Raw genomic sequence first — 12,409 nt, forward strand, 5'->3', positions numbered from 1 at the left:
AAGTGATTTGAGAGCATATTATGCAATTCTTGATGTATGAAAGAGGCATTATGTTCTTATAGACAGATTTGGAGCCATGTGCATCAAGGCCATTAAACGCTGCATGTGGCCTACGTGGTTATTGGAGTTACATTCCATTTTATGAGCTGGATTTTTATGGTTTCAAGGACAAAACCAATGGGAAGGGATATTTTATAACAAAGTTACTAATTCCATGTAGCTAATGGTATTGGCCAAAGGCCATAGACAAGTATAAATGGGACATTAATAAGTGTAGTATACAAGGGTCCACCAACTATATAAGCCCATGGATATGGTCATTTACTAACTTTTGGAATATACTATCTCTCTTGAAGCTAATAGCTCAAGGTTTCATGGTGGTATGATTACTCATGTGTGCATTCCATGCAATGAATGCTAGGATATGTGCACTCCATCTTCATTGAGTGCTAATCTTTCTTGTAGTCAAAACCATAATTAAAGTAGACAAATTGGAGAACATGAACTAATCAGGTAGAGAAATTGAAGAACATAAACTTATAAGTGAAATTTTCTCTCACCAACTAAATGTCGTTGTTGGTAGCTTCTTCAAGCAATTTTGGTAGGTTCTTTGGGTACCTTGAGGTGATGTTGAAACCACGAGGCATCACACTTGCAAGTAGGGGGGATGAGGGAGGTGTTGTGGGTAAGAAGTAAGAGGTTGAGAAAGTCATTATGATTTGTGGTAGGTTCTTTAGGCACCTTGAGAGGAAGTTAACTTCGAGGCATTGCAATAGGAAGTGTGTGTGTGTGTGTGTGTGTGTGTGTGTGTGTGGAGGGGGGGTGAGGGAGCCACTACCACAAAAAGCAAGAGTCTGAATAAGCCATGGCTCATCACATAGCTAGACCCAACTGCTTCCCCTTGGGAGTAGAAGCAACAAATACACGCGTGCACCCTGCCACCCCCACCCCCCAAAAAAAGTTTGAAGGATGTCTGCATTAAAGTCGTTTTTAGGGAAATGCCATCTTCAGTTTTGGAAAGGCTACTCTTAAGGGGCCCGTCTGTTACACTTAGCCCTACACATGTCATGACGTGATGATGCAGTTTTGCCACTTGTAGTATGAAAAGCCCCATACTTGCAAGGGAGACATACTTGTCACTAAGGGCTACGACTCGCACAGAGACACCATTAGTCTGGAAAGTAAAGGAGGTGAATTAAATGCTCTTCTGAGATTGGTTAGTTCTACAACACTTGGTAAGTTTGGGCATGTTATCTATACTTGCAAAGTCATGTAGAGCCCCTGTGGGATGGTGCGTTTTTAATTTTATAACACCACTATGCCAAGAAGTCTTTGAATCAAAGGTCCATAAGGAATGCATGAGGGGGAGACTTCAACGAGCGCGGTAGGTTTAACGGCGAGATGACGGCCCGGGGCTTAACGCCGTCATAAGCCCTTGTGTATCTGTGTGTGTTTTTTTGTCTTTTCGTATTTGCCAGTGTGCATCTTCACCTCCCCCCTCTCCTCATAAACATCTCCCCGTTGCCCGCTACGCCCCAATCCTGCACAGCTCCGGATCTTCGTCTCCAATCTGCACCCCCTCTCTGCATTGCCTCCTCGTCGACCAGGTACGCCCTTCTTTCCTGCACCGATCGCCTGCCTTTTCCAGGCCTTTCCAGCTCTTCATATTCGTCGATCGCACTTCGATTATGCTAATCTGCACTTCAGTATCTTCGAAATCGATCGTTTCTGCTGTAATCTAGTGCCCATTTTTGGGCAAAAACGTTCGCCTGCTGCAGCCATAGCTACAGATGTGTGATCCTAGTATCCTTTGCGCTCTTCAGTTTATGTTTTACATTTTTCAGGCAGAAAGCTCGAAGCAGATTTGGAAAACTAGCATGATCTCAGTCGTGCATTCATGCCATAGCTGCAGTTTCTGACATAGCTGGTATCCAAAGCTGTTCTAACAGAGGAAAGAATCATGCCTGCCGAGCTTCTCTCTATCCAGCCGGGAGAGCTTCAGTTTCCATGTGAGTTCGGCTCTACAGGCTTGTTGCTTTTCCTGTAGAGTTTGTTTCCGCTTTTCCTTTATCCTTTCTTACAGCGATGTCTTGCATGCAGTTGAGATCAGAAAGCAAGTCTCATGCTCTTTGCAGCTCGTCAATACAACTGAGAACTATGTCGCCTTCAAGGTAGGTTACCTTTCTCAGGTAAACATATTTAGGGTGCCTTTTTCTGTTTTCAAGGATACCCAGTTAATTCAATGCCAAGTAACAGATTTAGGTTTCTTTTCTTTTGTAGTCTTCACTTTTTGGGTATCTTTCTTCTGTTGTCAAGGGTTACCAAATGAATTATCTGATAATCAACACTTTAAATTTCAACGTATCATGGGAACAGACTTTTCATTCATATCTAATCCTGAAACGTTCGTTATTCTCTCATGATAATTTGCAAAAGTAGATTTGCAATTAATCAGAGTGTGTTTGTTGCTGCTGTGTTGTTATGGGGTTTGTTTGCTTGCTCAAGAGGTCATTGCACACGTGTGGTGCTTTGAAATCTTGCAGTATAGCTAAGGATCCCTTCACTCTTATCTCTCTTTTGCCATCTATGAGTAGCTGATCAACAGCTAGGTTAAGGTGGTCAGAGGTATTTGCTTCAGTGCACATGTGGCCAAACCTAGTTAAAAATCCATTAGCTCACATCTCCTTTTCCATCTATCAGTTGCCAACTGAAAGCTAGGTAAAGCTCCTATCATGATGGCCAGGTGTTACCCTAAAGCTTTTTGTATGCATGTGTCCATCTGGTGGCTGTGTCATTCTGCTTTTCTTGTTGCCATGTAGTGTAAAATGATCAAAATCTATCGAAGGATTTGTTGGCTGACCTCTCTTTTTCCATCTGTGAGTGGCCAACTGGCAGCTAGGTTAATCGGCTAGATAGTAACCGGGCGTATATGTTAAGTGCACATGTGGCATCTGGTGCCTGTCAGATTCTGCTCTCGTTGTTACCATATAGTGTAGAACGATCAAATGTAGCCAAGGATCAGTTTGCTCACTTCTCTCTTTTCCCATCTATGAGTGATGAACTGGCTGCTAGGTAAGTCTTCCATGTTGGTGTCAAGGCCTATCGTCTATGTGTTACCAGAATAAGAACTGTGTTACGAGAATAAAAACAGCTTCATTTTCAATCATTATTTTATCGCATTGCTGCTTTTTTTTTTTTTTTGGGAGGGCTTTGGCAAGGCACCAAATGGAACCTTTCACAAGCTTATTTTTAATGGTTGTAGGTAAAAACTACCTCTCCAAAGAAGTACTGTGTTCGGCCAAATACTGGACTGGTCTTGCCTGGGGCCATTTGTGATGTCACAGGTAAAAGCTAACTATTCAGCTTTGTCTAGTTTCATCACACTAACTAAACATGACTCCTCTTCAATCCTAAATCAATGATTTGGAGAAAAAATTGTTTTTTGCAGTTACAATGCAAGCTCAGCGCGACGCCCCTCCAGACATGCAGTGTAAAGATAAGTTTCTTGTGCAGAGTGTGGTAGTCCCAGATGGTGCTCAGGAGGGAGAGGTTTCCCAAGATCTGGTGAGCAATTTTGAAGTTTGGTTCCAATGGCTCTTTATATATAGCAGAACTGGTAGATTATGTTACATCATAGTGTTCTAGAAAGCTTTTAAGAAGAATATCACGTTGAAGTTACAATGTGAAGGCTTCAACAACAGTCATTTCACTTGGTACATATTCTGACCTGTATTCATGATGCCACAAGGTCTCTTTAAGAGCATGGATGCTGCTTTTACCGTGCTGGAGCAGTAGTAGGAGATAGGTTGTTGGCACAATTTCTGTAGGATTAGGGATTCAAAGTTATAGTGTTACAATGCGGAAGCTTCAGTTTTACAGATAGAACGTTGAGTGTTTTTGCATGCAAGAGGGGGAGAGAAGAGAGAGAGAGAGACTGTAGAACACTTGCGCCTATGTGCTAGGGTTTTCCAAAGATAGAAAGGAGAGTGCAGCGGAATCACACATGTAGCACACACGAGTCCTAAACTCCTGCTTTGTATTATGTACAAGAAAGAAGTAATACAACTGAAATTCAAGTACAAGTGACTGAGAATGAACATGTCGAATCACAACCCAGCCTTGTGACCTATTGGGCACTCTTGGCTAGCACTTCACCTACATAGAAATACTCTGTGAAGTGCAACACTGATGAAAGTAGTTGAATATGGTGATTTGGCTGCCCACGTATATATATGCATGAATGCTCCTAGTCAGCCACTAGTATTGTTGTTGGCAGCCACATGTACCTGGCTGCCACATCATCAATTATGTGGACGCCGGTACCTAAGGGACTGATACCATGATAAAGTTGCACAATGTGGAAGCAAAACATAGGAGAGGGAGAGAGGTAGAGAGAGGGAGACATCAGACAATGAACATCTTATTATGTAGCATGAGGCTTTTACAATGGCAATACCACCCAACAGATGGTGTAGAATAATGTGCCTGTGAATGAATGAACTGAGTTAACAAGTGAGAAAGGAAGAGCCCTTTATATAGGGAAGAGTGAAGCTGGCTGACTGCACCTATGGAGCTGGCCGACAGCAGCAAATAACCCCCACGACTTGCATAAATGTGAGAATACATATATGCCCAATTAAAAGGTCTGGTCCCACACAATAGTGAGATGCACAAATTCTAACATGACTTACGTCTAATAAGTGTTAAGACACCTTGTTCTTCAGTACACTTGTGTGTTACAAGTTCAGTGCTAGAAGGGCAAGAGTCAATAATGTGAGACTTTCACACTTGCTTGATTGGATTACCACCCTTGGCGGAAAAGCAACACATCCCTGGACAAGGCTTTACAATGAAACTGCATGGTGCCCAACCTTAGGTTCTTGCACTTCTTTGGACGGCCTTGTCTACGTGGCATCCAAGTGTGGGATGCAAGTGACATCCCGTGTTGCTTAGCTTGTGGATTTGCATTGCTTCCAGATGGTGTGTCATGAATGTTGGATACTTGTGGAAGAAGTCTTCCTCAAACCGAATTGCCTCGTGTGTTCCTCAATCATGAAACTTTGTAAGGTATTGATGCTTTTAATGGCTGGAGTGGAGGATGATCGCTCGGGTATTATAACACTTTTGTCTGTTTGATTACTCGTGGCTTGGTTTTATGCGAAACTTTGAAAGGAGTAGGACCCACATGCAATATCAACCCCTTGATTGCAAAATCCAACTTGGTGAAAGTTAGGACTTCATCTTGATGTCATTACTTTTTACTGTATGTGAGAAGGACATCCTTGTCAACCTTGGTTTCATACTCCGAAGGTAAATCCAATTTCCCTTCAAGATATTTTGGAGTGAGTATGGGAGTCTAGTCAAGTGTCCTTAGTGGTGTGAACACTCTTATTTAGGGTCAAAAGATAAGGCCTTGGTGCCTATAAAAGCATGTACTTGGGTCCTTTATTCATGTATATGCGTACCATTAAAGTTGTGCAATCTCTCTCTCATACTTGAGCTCTCTCTCTTACACACTCCACCATGATGATGATATTTCATTCTCCGTAACTCCATGTGTCATCTCCTGTGATATCTCCTGTGATATCCAAGATGGTTTCAGAGCAATGGCTACCTTTGCTGTGAGCTTCCCCATCCATGTTGCGTTTTATATCATCACCTCTACATCCTTTCTTCTCTTATGCTAGGTTCCGCTTTCTCATGCCATGATGCGTTTTTTTTGAGCCGCACCTCCGTCCCGACGTGGCTCTAGCATCGGTGTTGCTCCACCTGTCAAATCCCCACGGATCCCCTCGTGATCGATCTTGGTTCGAAACTCGAATCCTGCAAACAAACGAACAACAAACAACAAAGGGGGTGCAGGCCTGACTCACCTCCCAACCATGACAGCCGTGGGCAAGCCCACAGTCTTGGCTGTCCCCACCGAGCCACGAGCTGAGCTAACTAGGTTGACGTACCGACCAATCTTCTCCTCGCGACGTCCCATACCGCCACGAAGCTGCCCTCGCGGGCCTCGAGACTGCTGCCGGCCTCGGCTGCATAAAGCAGGTGCACGTCTGCACTAGATCCAGGCTCCTAGACCATAGAGCTCTCACAAACTCGCGAGACTCTCTATGTTCAATAACTAACCTTGGCCACCCTTTTATAGGCTCTTGGCCGGTCATCGGGCGTCCACACTTGGCCGCCCGCCCGTCCATACTTGGGTGCCCGCCCGTTAGTATATCCCTAACTCAGCTCGTCAATCAGCCTGCCTAGTTCCAAGCTTCCCCAAGCCTCGAAACTAGTCTTGCATGCGTATAGCACACGGTAGATACCCACTGTGCACATGACATACTCCCCTTCCTCTAAGAGCTCACTCCTGAGCTCACTAAAAAGCCAGGGTAATCTCTCTGAAGAGAAGTCAATGTCTCCCATGTAGCGTCCTCCTCAACACGATCCTTCCACTTGATCTTGTATTCCGTGATAAGCGTATGACGCAATCTTCGTTCACGAAAGCCAAGAATCTTTTCAGGTTCGTGCGGAACAAATGTCATGTCCTGGACATCTATAATTTCTTGAGGAGTAACTAACTGATCTGCTCCACCCAGTACTTCCTTAAGTCTACTGACATGAAATACAGGATGAACTTTCACATGAGAAGGCAAATCCAATTCATATGCAACTGAACCAATCCGTTGTGTAACACGAAATGGTCCACAGTATCTAGGGGATAATTTCGGAGATCTACCTGTCCGTAAAGTCTCGGAATCTTTCGGAACTCGCAAATATACCATCGTTCCTTCAGAGAACTCTCTGGGTGAACGATGTCTATTAGAATAAAACCTGTCTCGATCTTGAGCACTTCTAATAGATTCCTTCGCAACTTGTAACATTTCCTGCATATCTTGCAAAAAATTACGTGCTGCATCATGCTGAAGTCCTGAGAATCCTACTGTAACAGGTGATCTTGGTTGAAAACCGTACATAAGCATGAAAGGACTAAACCCTGTACTCGTATGCTTAGTACTGTTGTATGCAAATTCTAACATAGGAAGATAATCCTCCCATGAACTTTGTCTTTTGGATACATATGCTCGAAGCATATCCTCCAAAATCTGATTCACTCTTTCAGTCTGGCCATCAGATTGAGGATGATCAGAGGAACTCAAATTCAAAGTTGTTTCCAACTTCTCGAAAACAAGTTTCCAAAAGTCACTCGTAAACTTAGAGTCCCTATCACTGACTATGTCCTGCGGTAACCCGTACAGTCTAAACAATTGCTCGATAAACTGCCGAGCTAATTGCGTAGCTGTAATAGTCTTCCGGGTCGGTAAAAATCTAGCCATCTTTGTCAAGCGATCTACCACAACCCAAATAGAATCGTGGCCTTGATGTGTTCTTGGCAATCCGGTAATAAAATCCATGGAAATACTTTCCCACTTATTACTTGGGATTTGCAAAGGATGCAACAACCCAGCCTGTCTAAAGCGTTCAGCTTTATTTGCCTGACAAATCTGACACTTGAGAACATAATCTTCTACATACCCTTTCATCTTCGGCCAATAAAAAGTGTGTTTCACTAATGATAGTGTCCTGTGTACCCCAGGGTGTCCAGCAGAAGGGGCGTCGTGACACTCCCTCAGAATCTTGGACCTAATGTCCGGGATCTGTGGTACACAAATTTTGTCATTACGGAATAGTAAACCATTCCGAATCATCCACTGACCTCCTGCAGCCTGAATAGTACTGCTCAGTCACCGAGTCTTGGTCAATCAATGAGCTCCCGTCCTGGATCTTCTGCCAAAATGGACCAAAATAACTATCAGTCCTGCAAAGCCCTCTCAATGACTGAAATAAGTCAGTAGAAATCTCGGTGAACGACAAAGTATTCACCTCTCTAATCCGACTAAGCGCATCTGCAATATTATTCATGGACCCTTTCCGATAACGGATCTCAAAATCAAAATCTTGCATTAACTCTGCCCAACGAGCTTTCCTTCCTCTCAAATCATCCGCATCACACACATACTTGATTGACTGATGATCAGTCAATACCACAAACTTGGAGCCATATAAATAATGTCTCCAAACCTTGAGAGCATGAATCACAGCATAAAGCTCCTTCTCAAGGGTTGGCCAACGAGATTGAGTTTCGTCTAGCTTTTTACTTTCAAAAGCAACCGGTCTACCATCTTGAAATAAAGCAGCCCCAATAGCATAGTCACTGGCATCAGTTTCAAGAACATAAGGCCGACTAGGATCAGGCAATGCTAAGATAGGTGCTTCCTTGACTTTATCTTTCAAAAGTCTGAAGGCCATATCCAAATCGTTATTCCAAGTGATAGGCTGATTGGACTTACGTCCACGACCTTTCAATAAGTCGGTCATCGGTAGTGTGAGTTGAGAGTACTCCCGTACAGATTTCCTAAGAAAAACAACAAAACCGAGAAAAGAACGAAGTTGTTTCACTGTTCGTGGTATAGGCCAGTCCAAAACCTTCTGAACTCGGTCATAGTCAATGCTCAATCCATCTCTAGTGATCTTGTGTCCCAAGTAAATGATGTCGGTCATAAAGAACTCACATTTACTGAATTTAGCATATAGTCGATTCTGTCTTAAAATAGATAAGACAATCGTGAGGTGTCTGACATGATCCTCAAGAGTACGACTATAAATCAAAATATCATCCAGGAACACCACCACAAATTTCCCCAAATGTTCACGAAAAAGATCGTTCATCATTTGTTGGAAAGTGGCTGGAGCATTGGTTAACCCAAAAGGTAATACGAGAAACTCATAATGGCCATACCTAGTCCGAAAGGCAGTTCTTTCGACATGCCTTTCATGAATACGTATCTGGTGATAGCCAGTACGCAAATCTATCTTCGTGAAATATTTCGCTCCTGCTAACCGGTCAATTAGGTCATCTGATCTAGGGAGAGGATAACGGTTCTTAATGGTCAGCTTGTTCAATCTTTTGTAATCTATACACATTCTCCAAGTATTGTCCTTCTTTCTCCTAAGCAACACAGGTGCACCCCAAGGTGATTTACTTGGACGGATCTGGCCCATCCTCAGATAATCTTCGAGTTGTTTAGCCAACTCATCTTCCTCAGCTTGGCTCATCCTATAAGGTGGAATACTCACAGGATGAGCACCAGGGATCAAGTCAATACGATGATCTACTGCCCGCTCAGGTGGTAAACCCGATGGCAGTTCCTTAGGAAATACATCTTGAAACGAATCAAGTATCTTCTGTAATTCTTTGCTTTCAAACACACTTAATTCATTCACATCCAATGAAGGGATGAGAAAAGAAGAAAGTGGAATCAATACACAATGGAAAGCGGTGTACAAAGAAGAATTCATTATATTTCCAAAATCAATTGTATTTACAAGAGGTCCCTGAGAGGGATGGATACAATCACCTAAAATACTATACTTGGTGTCCCTATGCTGAAAAGAAAAAATATGACTAGACCAATCTATCTGGACATCAAGAGTCTTAAACCACTCAATCCCTAATAACAAGTCTACATTTTCCAGATGCATGACATAGCATTCCAGAGTATCTTTGTAGTCCTGAATCTGGATTGGAAGCATCTCGACCTTGCGATCCCAAACTTGTCTGCCCGCAGGTAGACGTACCTCATAGGTATGGTCGCTGAGTGTCGTGTCAAGACTCAATTTCTGCACAAGTTTGTAGTTAACAAAGTTATGCGAACTGCCAGGGTCTAAAAGAATGTGAATTTTATGGCCATTCACTTCTCCATAAACTCGGAGAAGATCATGCATGCCAAATACCTTAGAATTGAACAGACAATCAGAACAAGTACTAGGGCGAGAAAGTACAGTAATTGACGTACCTGTCAAAGACAACTGGTTAGCTGCCTTTGGCTTGGGTCCTGCGTTTGACTTGGTACCCTTTTGCTTCGGGCACTCATTACGCATGTGTCCTTTTTCTTCGCAGATAAAACAACGTCCTTCCTTCTTGAGCTTCAAAGCCCTAAGGAGTCGTTTCTTCTTCGCTGGTGTCGAACTGGAATTCTTCGAAGGTTGGTCCGAAGACTTGCCTTCAGTCGTGTTAGCCATAGGTGCGGAGAACTTTCTTTTATGCTTGTTCCCCTGCTCGGTAGCGGGTTTTGACTTGGAAGAGACCATCGTATCATCATAGATACGAGCTGAATGAATGGCCTCGTCCAATGTTTTACATTTGTTATTTTTAACCTGTAATCGGTACGAGTCTAGTAAACCAGCTACGAAAAACCCCAACAGAGTAGTGGGATCCATCTTTGTAGCTTTCATCTGCAAGTCACGAAATTTCTGGAGGTAGACCTCATAAGTGAGGTGCTGCGAGGTCATGGTCAAAGCTGAAAACCGGGCAACAACATCATAATCATCCTCTTTTTTGAGGAATTCTTTCTTGAAAATGTCTTCAAATTGTGCCCAAGTCGTTGGCTTTGGGTTCAGTTCCTTCCACCAAAGCAAAGCTTTGCCGGACAGGAAACCTGCTGCTAACTGTATCTTCTTTCCATCATCATATGGATGAAACTGAAAGTGAACTTGCCACTTGTGTAGCCAAGTGTCCACGATCTCCTTGGTTCTCTGCTTTTGCTCGCCCCCGAACGGTTCCGGAGTAATATTGGGGCCTAAAGCTGAAGCCAAGGTATCCATTCCCGAGAAAGTAGAGAGGGTAGTGGTCAATAGAGCGATGGAGTTCTGCAAAGCCTGCATCTGGGCTGCGATTTGTGCCTGACGTTCCGCTGAAGAAGCTTCGAGAGCTACTTTGAACTCTTGGAAATCTGATTTTGACACAAACTCGTCAAAAAGATCGGCATCAATGCCTTCCGTAGCCGGCAAGCCTTCGCGTTCCACGAGGGGCTCCAACTCTGATTCTTGGGTCGACATCGTGAAGAGGGTACGCGGAGAGAAAATTTGGTCTTTGCACAACAAAAGTGCGAGCGAAACTCGAGAGCTTGAGAGCTTGAAAACTTGAGAACTTGAGAACTCGAAAACTTGAGAACTCGAGAACTCGAGAGATGTGTGGCAAGAAGCCCACTAGAGGGGTTTATAAAGGTTTCCCAAAAGCCAAAAAAACTCGAAAAGCTAGGCTTAGCTTTTGCTTTAGCTTTTGTGTTTTTTTTTCTTTTTTTCTTTTTCTGGAATAAATAAATAAATATATATATATATATTAATATATATATATATGGATATATATATTCTCTTGTCTTTAAAAATAAAAAATAAAAACCTTGGAAACCTTAAAGACCTTGGAGGAGAGATGACTTTTAAATTTTTATAAAAAATTTAAACTTTTTTAAAAAAACGAAAGCTTGTAAAAACGTAAGCTTTACTTCTGTTTTTTTTTTCTCTCCTGAATTCACCCGTCGGTGAGCTGCCGGCGCTTGGATTAGCTGCCGGTTGCCATCGTGGACTGCTGACGTAGTCGGCTGCACCTTCGCTCGAGCGCTGACCGCCAGCATGCGCTTCGCCAGACTGCTGGGCATGGTCTGGGCGCCAACCTGCTGGACGTGGACTGGGCGCCGGTTCCTGGCATGAGCGCTGGCCCGCCTAGCCTACCTGGCTTGGGCGCCGGCCTGGCCTGGGCTGCCTGCGCTAGGCTGCGTAGGCCTGGCTACGCTAGCCTAGGCGCCTGGCTGCCTGCGCTAGGCTGCGTAGGCCTACATGGCCTTAGGCGCCTGCCTACAGGTTCTCTTGCGGCCCAAAACGCACACCCGCCAGCAACGATTCAAGCAATTCTGCGCTCGCTCTCTCTCTCATGCGCCAAAAAGCAACAAAAATCAACATGCTTTTTTTTTTTCTGTTTTCTCTCACGACTGTACATGCGACTGCACACAAGGCCTCTTCTTTGCAAAAGCAATCAACCCAATCAAAACTACCATCTCCCATCAACATGGGATTCTTTGATGAAGGAAAAACACATACAAAACTGAAATCTGCAGTATGCACAGAAAAAACAGCAAGCTTTTTTAACACATACCGTACTTCGACCTCTTCTTCTCTACCTACCGACTTGCTCGTTCACGAGGTATGCTCTGATACCACTGTCAAATCCCCACGGATCCCCTCGTGATCGATCTTGGTTCGAAACTCGAATCCTGCAAACAAACGAACAACAAACAACAAAGGGGGTGCAGGCCTGACTCACCTCCCAACCATGACAGCCGTGGGCAAGCCCACAGTCTTGGCTGTCCCCACCGAGCCACGAGCTGAGCTAACTAGGTTGACGTACCGACCAATCTTCTCCTCGCGACGTCCCATACCGCCACGAAGCTGCCCTCGCGGGCCTCGAGACTGCTGCCGGCCTCGGCTGCATAAAGCAGGTGCACGTCTGCACTAGATCCAGGCTCCTAGACCATAGAGCTCTCACAAACTCGCGAGACTCTCTATGTTCAATAACTAACCTTGG

At 44.0% G+C, this 12,409-nt stretch overlaps 1 protein-coding gene across 2 annotated transcripts in view; it reads left to right on the plus strand.

Moving 5' to 3' along the window:
* Positions 1-1,449: 1,449 nt before the first annotated feature.
* The window catches only part of LOC147607938 (vesicle-associated protein 1-2-like), a 49,101-nt gene continuing 38,141 nt past the window's right edge, over positions 1,450-12,409 (plus strand). The window contains exons 1-5 of one of the 2 annotated variants that reach the window (XM_086789597.1): positions 1,450-1,607; positions 1,845-2,009; positions 2,101-2,171; positions 3,263-3,344; positions 3,449-3,564. In XM_086789597.1, the coding sequence (XP_086645723.1) occupies positions 1,961-2,009; positions 2,101-2,171; positions 3,263-3,344; positions 3,449-3,564 (318 nt within the window). In that variant the 5' untranslated portion in view covers positions 1,450-1,607; positions 1,845-1,960. Of the gene's footprint in view, positions 1,608-1,823; positions 2,010-2,100; positions 2,172-3,262; positions 3,345-3,448; positions 3,565-12,409 lie in introns of both variants that reach the window. The other variant, XM_086789598.1, reaches the window with a different exon arrangement.

Source organism: Cibotium barometz, chromosome 54, assembly GCF_041138505.1.
Source record: "Cibotium barometz isolate CiBa-2024 chromosome 54, ASM4113850v1, whole genome shotgun sequence".
NCBI lineage: Eukaryota > Viridiplantae > Streptophyta > Polypodiopsida > Cyatheales > Cibotiaceae > Cibotium > Cibotium barometz.